This window comes from Anas acuta, chromosome 1 (genome assembly GCF_963932015.1).
Source record: "Anas acuta chromosome 1, bAnaAcu1.1, whole genome shotgun sequence".
NCBI classification, from domain to species: Eukaryota; Metazoa; Chordata; class Aves; order Anseriformes; family Anatidae; genus Anas; species Anas acuta.
The window spans coordinates 168568674-168594863 of record NC_088979.1 but is presented as its reverse complement, the minus strand read 5'-3'; the positions used below and the strand labels follow the sequence as shown (position 1 = coordinate 168594863).

General features: G+C 38.7%; 1 protein-coding gene across 16 annotated transcripts in view; it reads right to left on the bottom strand.

Moving 5' to 3' along the window:
• GRIP1 (glutamate receptor interacting protein 1) overlaps positions 1-26190 on the bottom strand; it is a 319763-nt gene that overhangs the window by 57780 nt on the left and 235793 nt on the right. For all 16 annotated transcript variants that reach the window (XM_068669271.1, XM_068669275.1, XM_068669276.1 and 13 more), the window contains 5 exons: positions 20310-20445; positions 19261-19406; positions 15658-15741; positions 14613-14688; positions 13097-13242 (listed from right to left, as the gene is read on the bottom strand). In XM_068669271.1, the coding sequence (XP_068525372.1) occupies positions 13097-13242; positions 14613-14688; positions 15658-15741; positions 19261-19406; positions 20310-20445 (588 nt within the window). The remainder of the gene's footprint in view (positions 1-13096; positions 13243-14612; positions 14689-15657; positions 15742-19260; positions 19407-20309; positions 20446-26190) is intronic.

Below are 26190 nucleotides of genomic sequence, written 5' to 3'. Positions count from 1 at the left end.
CCAGGAGTGTGTCTTTTTCTTCACTTTTCTTCTCTGTCTTCTCCTCTCCTCTTCCTTCCCCTCCCCTCTCTTTACCTTTTCCAACCCCAATTTACCTAGGCTGTAAAGCCCTTGAAAAATTAGAGGCCACAGTGCTCAGAAGAAGGCAACACTGCTGAGCTGACCCTAACAGAAATACTGTCCTTACACAAGTGGTAAAACACAAACAAATAATAATAATTAAAAAAAAAAAAAAAAAAACAACAAAAAAAGAATTAGGAGCTGATTAAAATAAGTGGAACATCATATATACATCATTATAAAAACGCATGCACATAAAAAAAAAAAGGACAGACCATTCTACTTACAGAATGATACTAAAAGGAGAAAAAAGGAAAATAATTACAGTCACCATGTGGGCACAAAGCACTTTAAACTTAACGAACCTCAAAATGAATATTGCCTGGATGAACTTACTTTTACCTTCCTTCTTTAATTACTTATTCACATATTCTTCTCTCTTAAAGAGCCTCGCAGAAACGGTAGACAGGGACTATTTCATGAATAGCACCAAACTCTTTCCTTTTTCTTTCATTCTCATGCCTTAATTACTGAATACTCTTCTCATCCTGGCCTGAGCACATGGGGCAGGGGAGCTATTGTACAGTGCTGCATTACAACCCAAGTTTATTAATGATTTTGTCTCATAACCACCCCTCAGAGCAAAAGCGTGGTATTTTCCCCATTGCATAGATAAACAAATGAGGATCAAATAAATGAAGGTCAAAAGCATCTATTAGTCTGGAGAGACCAATGTGAGACATCTGTATGCAATATTCCAACTAAAAACTGTATCCATAATACATATGCTGCATGGACTCTGAGTAAGGCTATATGGGCATCTGTAATTCTTGCATTTCCAGTCCTTGAAGAGCTGAACTGAAAGAAACTTTGCAAAGACAAGAAAAACCATGCCCTGATTTATGCAAACTCTTGGGAAAGTTATCAAAAATGCTGCTTCTCCTGAGCACACTGAGCTGTACCTGTTCAAAGACTTCAAAATGTAGCTACATCTGGGTGGATTTTCATTGGGATAAGCAGCAGAAGAGACTTTCCTGAAAAGAGCTCTCTTTCCTGCAACCACTACCTTTAAAGTACAGGTCTGTGTACCAGTGCTTCGAAAAGACACATCATCCTAAAGGAAAGATTCTCCAACATTCTCATTCATAAGCAAAACAGCTTTATTTAAAACTCAGTCCTGGAAATGGCAGAACGATTTTGCCTGAAAATGCTAAAAAAAATAATTCAGATATAGACAGCTGGGTGAAGCTGGAACGGGGCCACAAGAAAAACCTCAGCATAAACTGCTGAAGTTTTAACAGTTCTTAAAATTAGTGGGTTTAACTGTGAGGTGGTTTACAGAAGTCTCAAGCAGGCTGTTCTTTCTGCAAGGGTTTCATAACGAAGCGCGGAAAGGACACATCTTTTCTCTTTTGCTTTTCTTTTGCAGCTGTTTTCTAGTTTCAACATAGCAGCTGATGCTTCTCTCACATTCCCTATCCAGCTAAAGAACAGCAGAATCACTGAATGAGACAGACCAGCAGCACCAATGCCTCCCCATGTTTTATAACACCAACCATCAACATTTGAAATCTGGTCTGTTGTGCAAAAGCCAAAAAGCAAACCAAATGAAATGCACAGTGGTTATTAATCTAAGAGTTCCTCCTGCAGGCAATAAGACTGAGAGTTTCACCACAATCTAGATACAAACTGGGAATGACTACAAATCCAGCAAAAAAATACAAAACCAGTAATTTCATGCATGTATGTCCCATCCCCACAATAACGTTAAAGTACCAGAAAAGAAAGATCTTCGTAAAGAGGTAAAGAGAAAGTGGGCCTGGCATGTCCTCTGTTCATGAGCAGAAGCAGTGCTGTTATTAAATAACGTGCACCAGAATTAGCTCCTTATAACACAGGTCTTCTGTACCCTTCAGAGTTAGTTGGCTGTAGAATCCCTAAAGCAGATACTCTCGCTCTGGCAGTGAAAAAAAAAAACACACGTTGATTTAGTGGTGCAAACACTGCTAAAATTAGAAGACTCTTATGCTGTCATGAGACATTTTGGTTGGTATCGACTGGGTCCCTGTTTTGGGAGAACTGATAGGGGGGCAAAGAAGCTCAGCTCCACTGTTTATTTTCCTAATGGCAAAGCTCTTCAAATGTAGGACAAGGGCTAGATTTTTCTCCTTTGGGTCCTATTTTAAATCCCAGCTGAAGTCATTGAGAGGCCTTCTCCTGAGTCAAACAGGCTTGGGCCAGGCCTTGGATAACTTCATGAAAGGCAACAGACGGCTCACCTAAGGATCCGTAGTTCTTGTTCTCATCTGGAATGCTTCAGGGCAGCACTCTGCAGCACTGCAGTAGCTAGGGATTAGATCCAGCTTCAAGTGCATGCAAAAACTACTAAATTCAGCAGAGAACATCAGCTAGCAGACTCTATTCAATCAAGATAAAACAACACATTTAGCTAAAAATCCAATTCAAGGGCATTAAATACATGCATTCAGCATATCTTTTTGAATGGAGATGTTAACTGTGATTAGGAACAGCTAGTTATTAAGTTGTTGTTGGGCTTCCTGAGCCAAAAAATGGCAGGAGGAATTCCAGGGATAGTTTGTTTCAGATTTTCTTTCCAGTTATTGGAAAGGTTGTGTCAGACACATATTAATGACAGTGTGGAAACCACAGGCTAAGTATGTTTGCAGTCCTTTTTTTCTTTTTTTTTTTTTTTTTAAGCTGCTTGAGACCTTCAGATTTCAATTAAAAACTCAGGCAGGATGACCTGAATCAGCAATAGCTTTTGGATATAAAATGAAGGATAAAGAAAAACCCAACTAGGAGTTTTTAAAGAAAGTGTGGAGACACTTTCTAAGTCACATGAAACAAGTCCCAAAGCTCTGCCTCAAGGTGTACATACACCATCTTTTCATGTATAAAACCTTTGGAGTATACGCCAGAAAAAAAGTGAAAACAACCCCGTAATTCAGAGGCAATATGGTTTATATACACCTCTGTGTAAGGCAAGAGAAAAACTCATCCTAAAAAGCCCTTCCTTCTTCAATATCATCACTATTTCTGTTCTCCCACGGTGTGTCTCTGTTATCCCCAGAGCCTCATTGCCTTTGATACCCTATGGTCAATTTTGTCGATTGGCAAAGCCCTGTTCTACTTCCAATTTCATCCAGGTAACCTGAGGGTCTGGGTCACCACCTGACTTGACTCGTTTACAGGGAAGACTGCTTTTGCAGTGGTGTGGGTTTGATGTGTCAAACTTCAGTTTTCAGTCAGGGAAGAAATGTCTGGAGGCAGAAAAGAGGAAGGAAAAAGCTTCTGCTTGCCACAGCTTTACCTGCAACCTTGGGAAGCTGTCTTATCCTTCACCGCTCGTCTCCTCAGAAGGGCTCAGCACTTTTTCTGGCTTCAGTGAGCCATGACTTTTCTGCTAGAGTCAGAATTGCAACTAAAGATGAAACCTGTGAATGGTCTGGATAAGCACTCTTCATAAAACCACTCCCACCCCCTCCTCTTCCCCCAAGAAGAAAGCAGGTAAGATTCAAATGAAACCTGCTTGCATTTGTTTTATTTTGAATGCAGATTCAATTATGACAGAAACATCATTTTGTTAAGGTCCTCCAGCATCTACACTGTAACAGCAACATGACCAATTGATAACAGCTGTCAGAATATTCTGGCCAGTTTCCCTACAAATGAAAAGCATGAGACTCACAGAAGGTCAAACACCACTAGTCACCAATGAATTGATTAAAAAAAAAATAATAAAAATCAAATCCAATAGCATTTTTGGCTGAAGACTGCCTAACACATGGAGTAATTTTTATCAACTTGTTTCCCCAAACCATGCTTATAAATACTGAGTTCATAGGCTGTGAAATGATCTCTTAAAAACGACGAAGCATGGTAACCATGTATTTAGAAAAAGATGCAAAGACAGGTTATTATGGGTTTTTAGAATTACTGTAGGGGAATGTGATCCAAATAACAAATACACAGAGAGTAGAACATTTTACTCATCGTACAACTGAGTAACAGCCTCAGAAGTACAATTCTGTGTAACAAAATCACGTTGCAAGAAATGCCACTGGTGCAATTATCTCTGAGTATCTTTGTTGATTTCAAGATAACTCGTTCAGCTTAGACATTGATTTTTCCCCACCTGTATTTCCAGCTCACAAGCCTTAGTACTATCTTTTCTGAGCAGTACACATCTCCCACATGATGAATACTAGGTAGTGCAGTCTCAAAGGATCTGCTTCAGATCACATTCATACCAGTTTTGCACCAAAAGGCCATTGATTTGAGACATTTAATATTTAGGCAAAATACCTAAAAATATTCATAGTTTAAAAATCCACCTTTTTTCAGTTCTGTAAAATGAAAAATAAACCATGAACCTTAGTAAAAAGGACTGAAAATCTGCCCTACTTCATCCAAATTTAACCTCGTAGTTCATGCCCAGCAAAGGTGTTCCAGGAAACGAGTGAAGTTATTCTTGGGTTTTCTCCCCTTGACCTAACCCATCAGGCACAGTCATACTAATGAAAAAAATATCAAAAGGATGGAGTAGTTTGATTCTGGATTTTTCAAACACTTCCCTCAGGGAGAGTCTTGGGAGATTCTGAGTGCTTTCCTCTCCCTGGCACACAGGCAGGAATGGTGCCTTTGCTGCTGCTGTTCTTTCCTCAGAGATGGGCCCTTTTAGACACAGCTTCTGGGGTTACAGCCCAAGTTCTCTCTGATATAAAGAAAATCAAATCTGTCCCTTAGTCTCTTGGATGACTGCAATGCCACTAAGCCAAATCCAAGGCTGAACTTTTTTAATTGGATTTTTTCTGATTACCATGTTTCTCTTGCATTGAATTGCATAGCACATGCAGAAGATCCTTTAATCTCCAGGAAGTTTAATTATCATCCTCTTTGTAAAACTTTCACACCTGCTCTCTGACTTTAAGTACTTCAGCTACCTGCTCAATTATTTTTTTTTTTTTCATACCACTGCAAATCGGGATAATTCGTTATTCTCATTAGTTTGCTGTTGACCAACATGCTAAATAACAGATAAACCAACTTAATGAAAGACCTCTTGACTTAACTTACAGCTGACAGGAGGTGTGACCTTGGAGCAGAGATGGTTATTCTCTTTCACACTGCATTACATCTGGGTAGCCCTCATGCAACATGGAAAGATTTAACCAATAATTTTCCCATCAGTCACTGAAAGTAGAGTAAAAAGCTTTCCTTGCAACAAACCAGTAAGACATATACATAGGAGGGTTATTGACTGGATGGTGCAGAGGACAGCTTGTTACAGCCATCTCCTCTTCCCATTGTTTATTTTTAAATAATTACTAGATGAAGCAGAATGGTTTTTATTTTTTATGACAGAGGCTGCTTCCTTTTGAGCATCCAAACCTTTGAATTAGCACATAAAAATTCAGACCATGTGCTTTGTGAGGAGATAGCACAATGGATTATGAAGGCTTTACTTTAATGAATGCCCATCATGAAATATATTAGATATCTCGGACTATTTTTTTTTTGAATTGTACACTAGTTAGACTAACTGCATTCAAGTATAGGTTTCACCTTCCTGACAAGTCTTTGAAGACAAATTTGTCCATTACTCTCAGTAAACAGCAAGACAGCGCAGAATTTTTTTTCATTTAAGAAGTGGAACTTGGAAGAGAATACCCCACACATACCCTTTCCTTACAATTTATGACAATTAAGTTGTATTTTTAGTTTTCAGTTACAGGGACATCTCATTTCACCTTTACAGTTTTTTCTCCTGTACAAGGTAATGTTTATTAAGCTGCTTTTAATGAGGCCAGGGTTTCAAAAGCACTAGAGAGAAATGTTAATTGGACCTGTTAGAGTAATTTGTAACTTATATAGTTCTACTAAACTCTATTTATTTCTCTTTAGGGATGATCAAGAAGTTTGTAAAGAAAGTATTATCTGTAAGATTTATGAAATACTTATAAAACACGATGACTCCCCTTTAATTTCTGTAATTATCTAGTCGCAACATGGCTATCAAATTGTAACAACAAATCATGACCAGTCAGAGAAAAGAAAATAAAAAAACACTATAGGGCAAACATCCTTGGGAATCACAGCTCTTCTTAACATTGTTTGACACTTCTCAATAAAACACCTTGATTTTAATTACTTAAAACCTACCACTTGGCCATGCATGGACTAAATAGTTGGTGTGATTTCTTTTTTTCTTATAACAATTACCTCTCTCAGGCTTTATTTTTTTCTTCCCTTAGTTATTTCAGCTGAAACAGGTCAGCCGTGTCTGAGAGCATCATTAGGGAAAAGAGTACTACTTTATCCCCACACAGAAAATTCTGTGGACTTTATACTGAAAAGTCATGTTCTCCGTGAGTTGTCATTCCCTGACAGATCTGGTTCTGAGAGTCAAGAGGAATGTCAGGAGAAGGGGAGACTTGGACTTCTTGAGCAAGAAGAGGAGGAACATGGGAAAGGAACCGAGGGGAGAAGGTGATCAATCTGAAAAGAAGCTGTAGTACAAGGAACTTGGGAGTGGTTTGCTGAAAGACAAGGATGGGAGGAAGTGCTAAAGAGGGGTGGGCACAGAAACTGGAAAAGGATTTTATGGAAGGAAATCAGTAGTGTGAGAAAAAAGAAGTATGTGGGAAAATTACCTAAGGCTTACTTGGCAAAAGAGAAGAGAAAATTGGGCTGTAAGAAGAGAGATAGCACGATGGGGATTTAGGAATTTCTAGAAAAGGAGTCTCCATCTGGTCAGTAAGGAAAGGAAATTCAAGCAGCTGTTGGAAAAAAGGGATTGTAATGCAATTAGGAACCAGGATAAGAACAAAGAACAGAGGAAAAAAAAACAAAACACTGTCACACTTGCATGAAACAGACAGGAAGAGACATGAAGGAACGTGGGATCCTGAACCTTTATGCTTCTTTGCTGTCAGCAAACATATTTGAAGTCCACTGGTCTATGTCTCTCAAGCCTTTTCTGCTTGGTCCCCAGGAAGCACGTATGTATGGTGCTGAACAGCTGGTCCCAGCAAATAATACGGAGCAGACTGGTAGACCTAATCGTTCTCACTCTTTTGAGGAACTACTTGGGTACAGACATAATACCACACAGTTTTTTCTCCCTGACCTCTTCCCCACAGAGAAACAGAGAATAGTACATAAAAATGTACGGTAAACACTGTTGAAGATATAAGCTCATACATACACCAAAAAAACCCATAATGTTGGGAAACAAGAAATTGACATTGCTACTGCAATAGAGTGTTACAGTGTATGACATATACACACGTTCTTTTCTTACAAGGACTGATTCAACACCTCTTTTACTACTCAGGAGTCCTTATGGTGAAACAAGTATCCCCTCCATAAGACAAGCATTTTAAGTTTTGAGGTAGCTAGAAGTGAATGAGTTGGGTGGGAGCTGTGTAATGAGTAAAGAGGAAACTGCGAGGAAGGAAAGAAGGTCAAATAACATTGAGAAGACAACTCGGTGCTGCTTTGAAGTACCACATTCTCTTTCTCCCTGTCACAATTTGTATAAAGGTTGAGAGGACATTTAAACTAAATCAGTCACTATTTGCAACCATTTTATTGTTTCAATATCTGTAGTCAATGGCAGGATCTCTTCATCACACAAAGCACTGACAAATCAAGAACGGGGTTTTGAAGTTGCAAGACCAAAATGATGAATCTTTGTTTAAACCATAGTAAGTATTTACCTTAGGTATCTATGCCATCCATTTATCTTAAGAAATGTTAAAAAGGTATTGTTTTCCTTTTAAACCATGTAAGCAGAGTAGATTAAAGCAGGCAAGCACGTAGGAACTTGCCTGCCTGACAGGTCCACTTATAAGCAAAGACAAGACTCAGTGAAACCAGTATGTATTGTATTTGGTAGCAGCATGAGATGAAGGGTTAAAGGGAAGAACCCCCTGACTATTGTGAAAAAGCAGTCCTGAAAGTCATAAAACTTGATAGCAGAAAGAGACAGAAAAAAAAAAAAAAAAAAAAAAGCCACAGACAACTCCAAAGGAAAAAGCTTTTTCTGGTGCCAAGGATGTCATGTCCCAACATGTGTCTTTCTCTAGATGAAATCCTAACAAGCTAGCACAACTGAGAGAGAGAGAACTCACTTATTGTGCATGTTCACTGCTGATTGTCAGTTCATACTAATGGCCCTGATGCAGGCATCTGGGCACTGACAGCAGAGAGCACAAATAGTGCGTTTGATAAACAAAGAACTTAAATAGTACAATGGGAGACTGACATTATAGAGCACATAGACCTAAACGTCCACTTAGTTTGCACGGCATGAATGTGGATGGTGCATTGGCCTCCAGAAGAGACCAAAAAACCCACATGGTTTTTGTAGTGATATATCTGTGAGTGGATATTTCTGCAGCTATTAGAGAGAGAGATGTCTACGTCATCCTCTGCCTTAATCAAGAGCCTACAGATTTGGAATGACCTTGGGACACTGAGGTTGTCTCCTTGAGATCTGCATATTGCCTGAAGCACACACACTGTAGCATGACTAAGGCCTCAAAAAAAAAAAAAAATCAGGAAATTAATGACTTAGCATTCAGCCAAGGATTAACATGGTGCCCTTCATAAGCCTGTGGCCACGTACCGAAGACAGAAAGAAAATACGTAATGAGTAACTGCATATGGTTATTCTCTCCCATGTGGCTCTCGTGACTGCATTACTTGCACACCTAGCTGGACAGAGACTGAGCAGACAATCTGAACCGTAACATTTCCTAACTGGCACATTCAACTTCATTCATTGTCTTCTGGCATAATTTGAGTATGTGCTTGTGTAGCAGTATTTAAAGTAGAGTAACACTTCAACAACTTGAGCTATTATGACCTTGTCTTTGCACCAGAATTTTCTCTCAATCTGTCTCTGAAGAGGAACTCTTCTCTAAAGATTTAACTAACTCATTTATATTTAGAATTTCAAAGCACCTCGGTCCATTGCTCTGTGACAGTCAGGAGACCTGCAGCTACAGTCAAATGCTAGAGTGCAATGACTCCTGTTCCTTGGTCTTGTAAAACCTGGTAACACTTAAAGGTCTCCACAGCTCTGGGTATGCTTGAGTTATTTTGCTTTATGCAACTTAAGGGGCAGCCCACACGGTTCTTTTTTTCTCCCACATTTCTTAACGTCTTGCAAAAATTACTGGAAGTCTACGCTGAATCACAGATTATATCAGCTGGTGTTTAAACTACGCGTGCTTCCTTTTCCTAGTGTTTTTCTTGTCAGGCATTGAATTCCTGTCAGAATTATTGGAGAGTGAGGCAGATTTCTGTAAATGTACTCTCATAAAATTGTTACTGCCTTTTTTTTTTTTTTAAATGTGTGAAATCAAAGAGCCAAAAAGCTGGACAGTATTTGTCAAACTGCTGTCAGATTTACTAGCAAATGATTGCAAGAATAATTTCCATTCAATAAAGTTGTATGAATGGTAAGCACAGAATTCAGAAAACTGAGGATGCTGTTCTAGCTAAAGTGGAGTGGTGGTGCTATGTCAGGGTGATGCAGGTAGCTTGGGACAAAAAAAAACAGCTGACCGTCTTTGCAGAGAACTATTACAGGGTGCCACATTACAGTAAGTGTATTCTGGCTCAGATAAGTGCACAAATCGTTAAATAAGCCAGATAAACATATGGAATTAGAATGAGCAATATGTTCCTTCATTTCTGAAGATTAAGGGCACATGTGGCTTGAACTAAGTAACACAGAGTGAAAAGATGAGATAGAATGACTTTGGGTCTCTTAGACGCAAATAGCTAAAAAAAAAATAAATAAGAAAAATATAAAAAGATTAAGTTTGTGCCTAAGTTCTGGCCATGACTAATAGTCTTGTTTAACTAAAGGATTCTTGGTTCAAAGATTACCCCAGCAATAATATCCAAAATGTAAGAAGTAGATTGCTCAAAAGCTCAACAGCAGAAATTGATGAACCAGAGCTATGCAAAAATGTTATAGGCCAGACTTTAAACCTTTAAAGGTAGCCATTACCTTTGAACTTTTCTGAATGCTGACTTTCAGAGTAAATATGGAAGATTCAACCCAAGTTGAACTTACGCAACCCCAGCTACAGAGACAGTAGACAGCCCAGGAGCATCAATGCAGCTTCTAGAAAACCTGAAGGCACACTGCCTCTGCTCTTGTTCCACATAAATGTAGTGATAAGCTTATATTTCTCTTTTTAGAAGGGGGAAGTGTGAATCTCTGTTTGCAGCTTATTATTATCATTGCATTCCATATTCATAAGTCATTCCTACATGATTTTTATCTCTAACTGAAAGATCTCTCAAACACATTTTCTTATTAGGAAGCCCTGATTTCTTAGATAAGTGTGATGTAAAGCTTATGCACTCCATGATATAAGACATTATGGAATTCATCTGGCTAACTAAACTGAAAGTTCTCTAAGTCGGAGAAAAAAAAAAGACACAAAATAACCATCGCCTCCACCACACACCAAGAAAAGCTAAAAACATCTCCTTCATGATGCTGAATCAACAAGTTTACTTCCTAAGACCCAGCTGAGCAAGATACTTGAGACTGCATTTAAGCAAGCATGAGTGAGTTCAGAGGGACTAGCCACATTTCTTAAAATATTTACACACTTATGTACCCTGTATGGAACCCCTTGATGCTTTTCTTCTATTCCAGTTTGTCTAGGTTCCAGAACCAATAAAATGTACAAGCTTCCCAAATGACCTCTTGAAGACTTCAGGCAAAGGAACAAAACTTAGAGAAATATAGCACCTTTGAAACAGCTTATGCTTACAGGAGTATAAAAAGTCAGTTACACACCACAGGACTGTAGCTGAAAAATAGCTCAGGATTATTTTCTTCATCTACTGTAACCTTTTCAAATTAAGTTCCAATTTCATGCTATCAGAATATATTTTATGGCTCTTTCCAGTTCTGGTCGCATGAAACTCTACTTTATAGGATGTAGCCATCTGCTAACAGAAGAGAAGATTTTAAAGCAAATAATGGAACAATTGTATCTCTGTGAGTAAGATATGTCACTGAAAGTTTATTCTAGGAGGACCCTATAGAATGGACCAAGCTCTCAAAGAACTTTTGGATTGTTTCTTTGCTCTCAGCACGCTAAACTACCAAACCAGTTTCAGGCAACAGTACAGATAAGCCATTTTATCTAGTACTATTCCGCTAGTTTTAGCCTATTTTTTATATTCATATCAACCCTGAGGTGGCATTGCAAATATCTTATCTTGTGGGTAACAGAAGAGATGGAGAACAGAGTAACATTTTTCTAATTCTTAAATTTCTGGTCATGGTTCATATCCTCCCTTTTATTTTGCTCACAACTTTGACTTGAGTAGTAGTAAATGAAGATCCAGATCAACACCATTTTCAAGGGCCAGGAATGAATAGATTAGGACGAGTGATTTTCAGCCTTTGGGACATGGTCTACTCATAATATAACTGCAAAAAGCAAAGAAAGCCTCCCAACGAAATTTTTCACAATACCACTGGAAAACAATGCATGGTGTGCACGTTTGAAAAAGTAAAAAACAACTGGGGGTTAGATAAAATCTAACAAAAACATAATGCATGAGACAGAGAGCCTACTGGATCCCTCCTTATTTCTTCTTGGTGACATTGCAGGACCACTATCCCATAAATTTTTCAGTGTTTGATTCCCTTTTCCTTTTTTTTCTTTACAACTCAACAAGTCTCAAGTTCTTCCACCTCCTTCGGTTTCCTCTGAGTTTTCTCTAAAATTAAAGACTAGTTGGAAACTGTGGCTGTCCAAAGTCAGGGGTTTATTTCAACGAGATCTTTCTCATAGAGAAGGCAGAGTTTGAAGAATCTGTTTTTAACACTGATGATAGAAAATATTTAGTCATCCATCATCTTCAAAAAGAAAAAACAACAAAAAAATATGAAAACAGCTAAATTCTATTCCCTTCAGGTTACAAAATCACCTGCATTTCATCTACTACATGGGAGGTTCCTGTCCAGATGCAGAGCTCTCACTACATTTCTGGACATGAACCTTGCATGAATGTCCAGCAGAACTGCCAGACACCATGCAAACCTGTCACTCCATTATGGATAGTTAAATAATCACAGACATATATTATAATAAAAAAGATCTGTGTCTTGGAGAGAACAAAGAGAGCTCTTCCAGAATAAACAAATATCTTACATTATTCTTCTAAGTGTTAATATTTTCCAGTGCTTTGAAGTTTGACAGTGCTATTTCACAAATTCCTAGGAGGCCACTTTCCTTCTAGGCTAGAAATCTGACTGTGGAACTGAGGAGGAATAGAACAGAAAAATCCCCAAACAAAGAAGAAATGCTTTAGTCTGACTGGTGAGTATTTCAATTTCTTGCTGCCACCAATTTTGACTGTCTTGCAAAAGTGGAGGGGATATGACACCTTGCACAGCACATGGAAATAACTCATTCCCAAACCTGTTGTGAAAAATCACCTGCTCTCCTTGACTTTCCAAAAATCCTCCAATACCTTCAGTGAGTTCAGCAGCAGTTTGTATGAACTGTTAGCTCATTTCTCAAGTCATGACTTGCCACCTCTATGTTTCTTAACAACTTTTCTTCTTCCCACTATATGGCAGTTTTGTCACTTTTTATAATGGCTTGGCCACCTAGCTGCACTGGCAAAAGGTGAAAGAATTCCTGTATGGGCAAGTAAACCCTCTTCCATGTGACATAGAAATGCTTACACTTCATTAACCTTTATTACAAACTAGTCACTGGAAAAGTTACTTTGCTAGAATCCACACTATGGTTTCACTCTACAAACCATGTCAGAATGCTAAATTGCAGTAAAATACTGCTCACCTTTTTATGAACCCAAGATTAATGATACGGTGCGGAAGAGAATATCAGTGCTGCTAGGAGCATAACAAATCACAATCAATTCTAAAATAGCTCATCAAGAACAGGCAGCAAAACAGCACAGATGGTTCCCAGAACTAAAGCCCCACTTCTCAACGTACCCATTACTGAGACATCGTATTCAACCAGCAGAGTCGCCTCTTGTCCGCATTGTTTGAGAATACTCATAGCTTCAGCGTGTGTTGTTCCAAGCAGTCGGATCCCATCAACACTCAGCAGCCTGTCCCCGGGTTTGATTGTGCCCTCTCTGAAGGGAGATTAAAGGAATGATCTTTATTAATATAAGATAAATTGATTTGGAGATAATACTGTTTATGCAAAACGATTCTCTCACACCCTCTCTGACATCCATCCCTCTTGACTTAACATTTACGTTGACAGTGAGAACGTTCAGAGGGCACAGTGGAAAGAAAATTGCTTTAATTGGAAAGTCAGCGATTGGAAAACAGCTTAACACATAGCTAAATAATCAAGTCATGTTAAATCACAACCAAGTATAGCTTCTGCGTCAACATATGCTTTGTTTCTGCCTCGTCCACACAACTCTGCTTTCACACATACATAAACGCTGTCCCTCACAGATACGTGCTGAAAAATATGTATGAGGTACTACGAACATGCAGGTGAAGAAACAGATTGCAAAATACAAATGTCCATTTACTGATTTTCTTCAAAAATATATCCTACTTGGATAGTTCAATTTTTCTTTTCTTCCTACCTAAAAACAATTTGCTTATAAACGTACACTGTCTCCTAGGCTTATCTCATAACATGATCAGACTTATAACAGAAAATGGAGTACTAACATTGCCAACTTAATCAGGGAGAAAAACAAGAAGGCAGGGATGATGAGGGTGGTGAAAAAAGGGAGGAATAAAAATCGAAAGCTCTCTCAAAATGTTTGCTTCTCAATTGATGCTTCAAAGGGCAAATATGTCAACATAAGCTATAGAATATCAATCTCCTTTAAAAAAATGCCCTTTAAGTTTCTTTAAAGATTTAAGGGCACAAATGCTGGTTTTGAAAATATGAATTAAAATTACACACAAAGTGAATATTTTTCCTTTATACAGATACAAGATGGCATTACAAAAGGAAGATGTTCATTGGGCCAAACCATAAACCTACACTCAGAAGTTTTCCAGGTGAATTCATGTGTGAACTCGCATGCAGGTATGAAGAAATGTTCTAAAACAATAACAAAACAACACCCAATCACATAAATGTCTGGAGTGTGAGAGAAAAAGATTGTAGTGTTAGGTTTAAAAAGCATAATTAAGAGCTTCAGTACTTGTCTGATGGCTGCAAAGATTGTTCTTTGACCTAATACAGAGATTTGTTCTAACTAGTTTAGGTTAATTTTTGCAAGTGTTTAATGGGTAGTCGTGGAACATGCAAGATAGCCTGTTAATTAAAGTTCACACCACACTGTGATGTGCCGAGCCTCTGTAGTTTCCTATTACTGTTATTATTTTTAAAATTAAACACATAAATCATGAATTTCAAAGGTTCAGGTTTGAATACATCTACTTCACTCCAAGTCTTAACTTCTATTCCAAATAATTCACTTTTCTCCATTTCTCTTTCACTTGCATTACAGAGAAAGATGAATTGTACCTGTCAGCAGGCCCTCCAGGTCTAACACATGTTATTACAACAGGACGAGATTTATTTCTGTCATCATGTGCTCCACCTAGAAAGAGAAAAGTGAGAGAAAACCCACCTTCATTTTATGCTTTTTATGAAAGCTCATTTCCAAGAGGTAAGTCTAAAACTTGCAGCATGCACACTTACATATGGGCTAAAAGGAGGAAAAATGATGAAGCCATTCATATGAATCTGCACTGATGTTCACTTGAAATAAAATTGACCTAATGTATGGTATAGATGATACTTTATACAACATTTCTTACAGAGTGATTCTTATTAAAGGTGTAGTCCTTTCTTAGAAACTGCTTAGAAATCTGATCTCATTGTGAAAACTTACTGTTCTGTAATGTTTGCTGCACTGAGAAAATAAAACACCTGTACTGTGTGTGTACTCCAAAAAATGAGTAGCCACTAAGGAATTTATATATTAAAGAAGTGATAAAAAACCACCACAACACAGTTACACCATTTTTGTTTTTTTTTTGGTTCGTTTTTTTTTTTTTTTTTCCCCTGAAGAAACCAATACACTTCCCATAATGTATCACTGGGGTATATTACTTAACAGCTGCATGTTTTCTTCTCTTCTCTAAGTCAGAGAAAATACTTTTGTTATATACCTCAGGCTGCCAGCAGGTTTAATCAGATTCCATGCCTAATTTATAGAAAGTGTATATGTGAATCTTTTTTTTTCTTTTTCTTTTTTTTTCAGAACTACTATTTTATGGAATAAAACAGCTTCCTGCTGCTTTCAGTGGCAGCAGAGTCTGGTCGTAACATGAAATGAAGTTTGTCATGTTCTTGGCATAGCGGATTAATTACTGTTGTTCCATAAACAAATATTACATCAGTTCATAAAAGTAGTACGGTAATGTATGGAAGATATAATACATAAATCACAAAGATTTTTTACAAACTGTAGGCCATAAATCTTGAAATGATTTCTTAGTGCTGTAAAAACTTTGCTTCTTTTGCTGATTTCAAAAATACAGACCATTCATATTTAATAACTCACCTCTTATTACAAACCCAAAAGTGTTCCCCTCTTTATGTAAAGTAACTTCCACAGTTCTAAAGATGACACCCGATCCTTGTATAGCTAAAAAATAAAGAAAGACAAAAAACTCCACCATTATTTTCTTTTCCTGATTATGCATATAGATTTGCATCTTTTCCAAACTAAATTAGTTGCTGTATTTGTGGTCCTACTATTGGAAAGATCTAACAGAACAATCAGACTGAAGACCTGTAATTAACTACAGCTCATGCTCTTTTTGAGAGAATTTTGCACCAGATACTTTGGAGGTTGCCAATGGTTTACAAAAAGAGCCATGGACATGTACAACAGCTGAGGAATTTAAGCCTTACTATTTAAATGTTGGCATCATTTTATTTTCTTATAGTTGCAGAAGAGCGCTAGAAAAGATGGGAATACACAACGAAACACAAAGATGACAAATGAAATTCTCAGAGCTACCTATGTAGTTGGTTGTTCAGCCATGACAACATTTGTATTGCTTAAAGTCGAGACAGTCAAGATTTCTGGGGTGTTTCGCTAATATCAGATTGCTAGGTCGAGATGAAAAAATATTTTGTATTACAAAAATCTGTTATTTCTTCCTTTTTAAAAATGTAACATGCTTCCTCACCATTTGTGAGTGAGTTTAAAATTTTTCTGACTTCTAGTCAAGTCAGTATTTTCTCTGTAAACACTACAGGAGTGGTGCACAGCTGGGCTGGGAGGTGAGAAGCCTAATGCACAAGCCAACACATTTGGGTGTGATAATCCATTTTACATTATTTGAAACCACTGCTGTTAAGAGACCAACAGCCAGTTCACTGTTAGCTTTTACAGGAAAAACATTGGCAGAGTGCAGGAACTTCTTTTTCCAAAGGGAAAGGGACACTGGGCAAAATCACACTTGCATTAACTTCTAGGTTTCTAGTAAGATACTGCAAATAGCACATAACACAAAGATGAAACAAAAACAACAAACAAACAACAAAACAAAACCCACCACCACCACCAAAAACCTCAACAAAAATATAAAACAAATGCTCTGTGAGGTGCAGGACTAATGAAATCTTATGTCCTTTAATACTCCACCCTGTAATAATCCCAGTTTTGCCTGTCCCTGTTATGATGCCCTGAGGGACAGGCTATGCAGCTGGCGAGGTGCACCCTGCCAGCCCATGGGTGACCCCAAACAGAATTGGTGCCCCCTCAGATCCTCCCACCTCTGGGTGCTCCCTAGCCTGGGACTCTCACTTCTGATCAAGTGTTTATCTCCATGAAACGTGCAGGAATATACTTTTTTTTTTTTTTTCCTGGACTCTTTCAATACCTTGTTAAACTCAGCTGACCATGACCTGCAGTTTTTAAAGTTACCAGAGGGAACCAGAAAAACAACCCAGTGAAAGCAAATGAATCTCAATCTCTTAGCAAAACAGGCTAAATCTGACACTTCAAAGCATTGCTTTGTATTGCAGTAATTTCTGCTGAAGCTCAAAGATCAGGATAGCATTATTAATGTGCATGCTGCCCCTTTTCAGCTAGAAACCCTTTATTGACAGAAAAGGACCAAATTGCAGGGAGATGATGATAACTCTTGCCTGCTTTCCTATCAACCTAAAGTGGCCCAGTGCACAGCTCAAGCTGAATCTGCACTTGCTAATCTGCCCCATGTGGCTTGTGGCCTCCACTGGAGACAAAGCTTGTAGTTCAGCAGCAAAGAAGAGCATGCAGCATCCTTCCACTTGAGCAACAACCGTTCAGGTGGCTGTACTTCCACCCCGACCTCAGCCTGGGAGGTGAAAAAAGCCCTTAGCCATTAGCAACAAGAGGCAGATGCAAGGCAGACATGGATAATGTTCCAGTCTGAAGTGGGGAGGTGGCTTGTGCTGAAAATAGAAGCTGGATCCTACTGCTGTGAACACTGCCAGGCAGGGAAGGAAACACAAGGGAGAGTGAGATTACTAGTGCTCAGCCAGGTTTAATCCATCATTATTAATGTACTGACATTTCCCCACTCAGAAACTAAAACAGCCCTCTCTCTGAGGGGGCAACTGTGAGAACAGCAGCAGCAATTATTTATGTATGGGGTAGGGAAGGAGGTGCCAGGACTGCACTACGTGACCAACTGCAAAACTTCATGTTAAAATGTCACTTTGTCTAGCTTGTTCATGAGAAGTTAATGGGAACAACTTAACTGCCCATTATCTACACAATATTAGCCAGGCTTGTATGAAGGAGTCAGAAATTTCAAGGACTCAGAAAAAAGGTTAATGATTGCTCCTGTAATTTACCATATCAAAATCCTCTTTCTGTGGACAAGAGTGGCACATACGCCAACAGCGGTGATACTGAAGAAAGCCCACTTGACTAAGTGCAAAACAAATAATGCTCATACACCAACGACACCTCTAGTAAAATAATTCTGAACTCAGCTGAATTCATTACCTCAAATACTGTATTTTTGAACATGAAGCTCTCTTACCGTAAACAAACACTAATCAACAGAGAATGTTCAAAACATATTAAGGCGATTGTCAGGAGGTCATAAAAGCAACCAAATATGTAATTAGACTAACTCTCCAGCTGCTAGAATCCAGTGGGGAGTTCATTCTCTTCTGAGCACCATCAAAAAGACTGATGGATTTTTTTTGGCTTCTATTGCAGTGAAAGTCTTTATTTAAGGAGACAAGAGCTTCCTAGCTAGCTCTGCATTTTTTTTCTGGCCAAACACCAGAAAACGACATCTTCTCCCCTCCAGTGAGCATCATGAAAGAACATGCAGTCTTTTAAAGGCTGCTGTTTCAGTCCCTTTGGTGCCACATGTCACTTACTCCTTCATTTCAGGCCCCAGGTTTCTAACTCACCATTATTCTAGCTTTTACTTCATACCTGATGGCCTCTGTTCCCACTGATTTTCTCCCACAGAGTCACAGACATAAATATAAAAAGAAAGGGCAAAGGAAAGAGGCAAGGACGACATTCAGTAGCACTCTTTGTGACTTCGATGACAACATACGCTTGTATTTTGAAGGCAATCCTGCTCAGCAAGAAGTCTTCATTTCACTAACAGAATTATTGCAGTTCTACCTGTCCTTAATAACCTATCCCACTGGGTCTTCTGCTCTAGAAATGAGGTGTTGCCTAAAACCAATGTCAGAAAAGACTGGAAAAATCTCAAACTATGTTGCTCATCTGGGAAAGTATAAGGTGCTGCAAACAGAGAAAAGGAAGAAAAAGAGGTAGAACACATGGATATTCATTGGTCTCATCTCAGAAGATCTTACTACAACAAGAAGGATTGTCTTGCCCTGGAATCTATCTAATCTAATTCCCAGTATTGAAAACTGGAAAAAAATAGTGGAAGTTGACAAGATGCAGCTCTGCCATTGGCTGTATTAATGCTCTTAAAATACCCAGACACCTCTGAGAGCATCTCCTTGCACTGACAATTCTTTTGTACTGTTTCCACACACTGTGATAAGCCAAAGGACAAAATTATATGCAAAACAATAGCAAAAACGAAGATCACTAGCACGTCCACCTCAGTGCTGACAACACGTCTCTTATTCTGCATAGCTTTCAGTTTGCTCTGCTTTTACTTACAGACTGGAGGGAGCTCATACTCCACTTCTAAAACAACCCTCTCGCCAACATTCTTGAGCAGGCTGATGATTTCATCATGGCGAAATTTGGTCAGGTTAATTCCATTCACAGATTTGATGTAGTCACCAACATCCAGCTGGTCACTCCTAAGAAAAAGCACATATTCCTTTTCTTAAAAACAGATCTGCTAGACCAAACTAATTGAATACTTTAAATTACTGTTTAGTGTTGGCAAGAAAGAGTCTTTCCATTCATCTAGATTAAAACAAGTTGACCTTTCAAACAAAAAGTGGCATTTAAGAACTTAATCTAGTCTAGTTTGTTAAATATTAAAGAACATTGTTGCATTATTAATTTCTGATGTACAAAACCAGCTGTACAATATAGTAGTTGGATGATTTGGCTGGTTTGGGCACAGGATTTGGGAAAACATCTTCATCTCCCCATCTTTCTGTCTCTCTCATTGGGATACTGCCAGAACTATTTTTTTTTTAGATAACAGTTGCCTCCACAACTAACATCATAACTAAAGGAGACAGGCCATAGCTCAAAAGCATATGTTCTGCTCAGTTACTTGGAATGATTTAACTTAATCTTGACCTGTTTTGCTTATGAATAACAGTTTTATTTTTCTCTGTAGTAGTAAGCAAGGTAGCTATGTTTTATTATTATTTTTTTTTACTATTTTTTTTTACTAGTTATTTACTATTTCTGTTATACTTTTTCCCCTCAGTATTTCATGCTTTTTCTCTCAGATTTTTGTTAAAGGACCAAATGAATGAATAAATAAATAAATAAATAATAATCGAATTTCTATTGTTTAGTCTCATGACAACTTTCAAATATCTCATTGGTATTTCTAGTTTTTATCAAAGAAGCCTTGAGGGAAGAGGGGGACCAGCTGTTGCTGTTTCAGAGCTTCTCCAGTCTGATGGGCTGCCATTACAGATGCATCTAGTCACATATTTGTTAGTGACCTTTCTGATGCGGTACATATTTCTGAAGCAATCACATCTTATAATGTATTTTGTGGCCTGAAATGTGGTTACCTAGCAGCGATTCCTCCTTGACGAAGGTTGGATACTCTTGGTTTCCCATCCTTGTCGATTCCACCCGATACTGTAAGCCCTAGGGTAGTGCCTTCTTTTTTCATTAATTCAACTATTGTTGAGCCCTTGAATTCCTCTGTTGAAAGAAAATTATTGGCATTATTAAATTAAACGGTAACACAGATGTTGCTTTTCTACAATGTCATCTACTTCCCAAGAAAATCATTGTGTGTGCTAATAAGAAATAACGTCTACATCTGGAGATTTTTTATGTTGCAATTCAAAAGTTCTGTCCACAAGGCTCTGCACATAGACAAATCCAAGATACATACTCTGTAAAAGGTTATTAAAAACTATACCAATGTGCTAGTACACTATGCAGAGCCAATAAATGCAAAGTCTGGCAACGCTTGAACCAAAGGTAGTTGTTTCACATAAAAAAAACACACACCACAATTCCTCTCCTTTTCTGTTTCTCCCTCTGAACTCTATGCTTTATAAATTACCTTAGCTGATAACTGAATAGAAGGGTAAAAGACACAATGATATAATAGTACTAAAAAATTTCAGACTTAATTTGAGGCCACTTACAGATGTCAGAGTTAATCCAAACAATTGGATATAACAAGAATCCGGAAGGAGAGTAAGTGTATCAAACCTAACAGTTTTATTCCTTATTCGTACAGAAATAGACATCCACAGTAACACTCTAAAATCTGCAGAACAGATATAAAGTGAAGGTCTTTCACAGTCACAGTTGTATATAATGTTTCCCTCACATGATGTCTGGGACATGCTTTCATGCTGTTTGCTCATTTAGCATTCTCGAAAAATGCCAAGCTAATCTCACAAACCTCAGCTCGTGCAGGTCATCTGCAGTGGAAAGCCTTGACCACTCAGAAATAGTTGGCCTTATTGCACATGGCTGGACATAGCAATCCGCATATGCACAGAACTCTTTCAAAATGCACAAGACACTCATCCCTCATGTCTAGCGTTTCCAGAGAAGACCTACCAGCTTCCCTGATATTCTGGAAAAATACAAAAAATCCTACAGATTCATCCTGCAAATGATGACATCCCGGAAAGATCATTCATCTTTCTGGTCCTTCACAGCACCAATGTGCAGTCTCTAGGTGAACTGGTCAAATCCAAACAACACCATGCATACATTACAAACCACAGTATGTCAGCACTGCACTGAGCTAGCAATCTTGCCATGGCAGCACAAGATATAAGGATAGAAAGCTACTCACAAAACAAGCAAGTTCCTTATATACATTCATATGTTCACCAGGAAACATCAAAAATCTAGAATAAGTACTATACCAACGGCAGCAAGGGTCTATCAATACCTTTCCTATATGACCTAATATATCTTGAATTCAAGATGAAGAACAGCTGCCCTGAACAAGAAACTGTCAAACTTGAGCAGTGCAGAGGTAATGGTGGGAGGCAGAGAAAAGCATTCAGAAGTGCCTACAGACCTGGTGGAGTATCCTGCCAACCTTGGTGGTGCTTCTAACAGGGTGAACTGCTGCATCTTTTGGAGGCATAGCATTGCCCTATTGAATGTTCTCACTCCATTCTAGATGGCTGAAAGGCTCTTCTTTCCTTTCTGGCTGCTGAGGACCTCAGTTATTCACATTTCTACCATTGTACAGCAAGACTGTAGTGCTTGAACAAGGATTTTGCTAGGCTTATAAAGCTTCTACTAAGACAAAATTCTGCAACGTATTAGGTCAGCAATATGGATTGTCCTAAACTTTGAAATGAGTATTTCAAAAGTGGAATGTGTATTATAACAAAACAGATTATAAGAGACTGAGATACTGTTCCAAGACATGTCCCTTTGCAATCAGATGCAGAGAGAGGCATAGCTACCCGGCACATGCAACTTGGCTGGCACAAAAGAAGTTTTAAGTGTCATTTGGAAACTATAGAGCTCCACAATAAATGTTTGCTCCCATCTGGGCATTTTGACAGTTCAGAAAGAACAGATGTGTTCACCTGCACCTGAGCATATAGACAAGTTGCATAGCAGTAGGAGACACTATGGAACAAAATGCTATTTTCAGTTTTATAAAAAACTGCAAGTACTCACAGTGATTACAGGAGTCAGGCATTGTATTTACTGCAACCAAAAATACCGCACAGTTGCACCCATTCTGCACATTACAGCCTCAGGTGCTTGGCTGGTATGTCCTAATGGTTTACTCAGGGTTTACTCCACCATGAGATCTGGATTCAGAAGGAGAATTTCCCTCCCTCCCCCAACTACCCAACTGAATTCCTCTCTTGAAGTACCCAGTAGTACAATCTGCTTCTTAGGACCATCTGAAAATCTATTTAACAAATAGCTTGCTAGAGCACGTATAGAGGACATCAGCAATGCACTCAGCATGCCTTATCTTTTGCCATAGCATAATACTGCTGTGTTTTGATCTTTTAAATAGGTTCTGAGTTTGCAATCCAGTGCTGGGAAATACTCTGCTGCCTGAAGTGACATGCGGAACAGATGATCCACGGAGTGTTTTAAGCTAGCTAATGATTACACAGTTCCCTGCAACTGCTGGCATGGAAATTAATGACCAGGCTACCTCCTTCTCGCCATCTATTCTGACAGGTTTTTGTGTAACTCTGCCAACAGAACTGTGACCTCTACACATTCTTTCTAGAAAAAGATGTACCAGCACTGCAAAGGGGTGGCGGTGAGAAATGCTTATTGCTAACTAACAGATGAGGTCATCTAAAAGTACACAGCAGTTGCATTAGGTTTGCCCCTCTGAAGGGCTTTGTAGGGGTTTTTGTCATTGTTGTTGTTGTTTTTTTGTTTGTTTGTTTTTGTATATAACCATAACAGGAACAAATCAATCTACCTAATTTGATTTTATTTATAAGGGCCTCTTAACCCTAGAAGAGCTGTTAAACAGGCCCACTTGATAACCCAGTCTCTCCATTTTTCATCACTGCTTTCTTAAATCATGATTTCTATTCTTCTAATGCTATATGTTACATGTTTACTCACCTGTATTGTTTCTACATTATTATTATAGACTAACCCCACAGGAGTATAATCAAAAGGCCCAATATCAGAACAACCTGGCCACCTCACTTCTACAAACACCTCTCTAACAAGCAACTGCATCCACATGCACTATTCCTTAAATAACACGAGGTCAGTCTCTATTCCCTAGTTAACAAAAAGCTATGTTATTCTTTGTGGGTTAAAAACCATACTTCACGTGTCAGCTCACTTGTAAATCATTACTTACACCAACCAGCAAACTCCTAGTTCGTTAGAAGGCTCTGGGGCCTGCTCTTTCCCACATGCACCCCCACAGTGCTAACAGCATTAGCATAGTCAGCGTCAGAAGGAAAGTCAAAGAAGTTATTTCCAGATCTCTTCTAATTTATGAGGGAAACAGGAATTCAATTTACAAGTCTTTTGCTTAATTGCAAACTGAATATAAAACATGAGCGTAGGAAACAATGTTTTCTTATTCCACAACAGTTTATGAAGCATCAGATACCGGCACGCCACTCCTGCAATACAGCTCCATGATATGTACCAAGTGAATTGTTCTAAAATGAAACCACTCAGAGAAAATACGTTCCCAAGTCTATAAAAAGCCCAAATCAATACCATTTTACACTTCAGTTTGAGAAATGCACTTGAGAACTTCTTCCCCTCCCAACCACTAACCACTCCAGCAGCACTCAGCAAAACAGAGCTCACTCTGGGACAATCCCCAGGGCTGCTGCAAGGCAGCCTTGGGCAAATGTCGGTCTGTGCTGCACCAGCTGCCCCACAGCTCTGCGGGCATCCACCTACCTCCGGCACAGCGCTCAGGAAGGCAACTGAGCACTGGAGATGGGCTCATTGTGGGGCATGCAAGTGCGTGTGGTTGTGCGTGCATGCAGATGTGACATGGTAATGGAAGTTTCTGCTCCAAAGAGCTTAGTGTAGTCTCCAGTCCTGTAAGGTGGAGCATACAAAGCAGCTGAATGCAGAAGAAAACATAACGCTGTTAGTTGTTTTTGTAATTCTTGGTCTGAATGCTTCTCTTAGGTCCACTGCTGCAATACTGTAACTATGTGTGCCTGACTTCCAGCAGGGTCAGCTGGCATAACAAGGCTGTGATATGAAACCTAGGAGACTATCGGGATACTCAAAATAGGACAAGAAAATTTCAAAAATAATGTAGTGCTTGGATGTGAAATTATTGGAGACTGGATGTGAAACTACTGGAGGGTGTCCAGACGAGGGCTACAAAGATGGTGAAGGGCCTAGAGGGGAAGATGTTCTGAGGAGCGGCTGAGGGCACTGGGCCCGTTCAGCCTGGAAAAGAGGAGGCTGAGCGGGGACCTCATTGCAGCCTACAGCTTCCTCATGAGGGGGAGTGGAGGGGAAGGTACCAATCTGTTCTCTTTCGTGACCAGTGATAGGACCCAAGGGAATGGTGTCAAGCTACAACAGGGGAGGTTCAGGCTGAACATCAGGAAGAGGTTCTTCACCAAGAGGGTTGCTGTGCACTAGAACAGGCTCCCCAGGAACGTAGTCACGGCACCAAGCCTGTTGGAGTTTAAGAAGCGTTTGGACTGTGCACTTAGTCATATGGTCTGAATTTTTGGTAGACCTGCGTGGTGCCAGGAGTTGGACTTGATGATCCTTATGGGTCCCTTCCAACTCAGGATATCCTGTGATTCTGTGCTCAGATATGGCTAGGTAAATCCCCCAGTAAGAAGATGAGGAAATGGAACAACTTGCAGGTAAGTAGAATCCAAGAAACATTATGTCAAATTAACCTTTCTTCAAGAATGTGAAGCTCATGATGAAGCTCCTAGAATTTTAAATACGATCAGACATTTGATAATTTCCTGCATTTTGATGTATGTAAATAACATGTTTTAATGAATAAAAAGCATGGAAAATAAGATGACTCATGAGATTTCTGAATGTGGCATGCATTCGCTTCTTCAAAAAAGAAAATTAAATACTAAAATACAGAAAAGAATTTTTCCCAGAATAGCATTTGAAAGCTGAGAGAACACTTAATCAAAAGTTTTATTATCTATTTTCTATATTCCTACAAGTTTATATCTTAATTTGCATATTGAAGTAAAATTGAAAAACATTTGCTTTCATCCCAGATACTGTGTGTCTTTTTTCATTCCCTTCTGTGAAAATTTCACTTTTAAATCCAAGAAAGTGTCTATAATCTACACACTTGGGTTAAGTTCCTGTATCCTCTACCTAGCAAATGAATTTGTTCAGCTCAGCCAGGACAGAGCATAAATGGAACTTAACCTAAAAATAAAAGAAAACTTACAGTTATTGACCATTTCCTACCAAAAGACATACATAATCAATAAGTAAGTAATTGGTAAGTCTGTTGAAAATACAGTCAGTGCTCTCCTTGTATGGATTTTACCTGTATGTCAGCAGAAATTCTGCAGAGGAAACATTTTGCTTTACATTCCAGTAGGCATCTCACAGTTTAGTAAGAAATCACATAAAGATAAAGTCAATTCTTAAGGTACAGACAGCAGTTTGTTATACTGGGGACATCACATCTACTCAATGTTTTAAGTCCTTTGGGTAGGTGCATTGCTCTGAATATGATGAGAGGGATGTCAATAGATGATGAATGCTCCACTCCTTGTTTCCATTTTCCTGACTGGCTGTCAATCCTGGAGGAGTTCACAATAACTTAATACAATACTTAAAACGATAATTTAATATCCAGTACACTAGACAATCTTTTTTTTTTTTTTTTCTTTTTTTCTTTTTTTGAACTGTAGGAGAGTCTACAATACAACCTCACCGTTTGGAAACATTATCTAAAAGCCAAATACCTTCCACCAGCATTTATAAAGT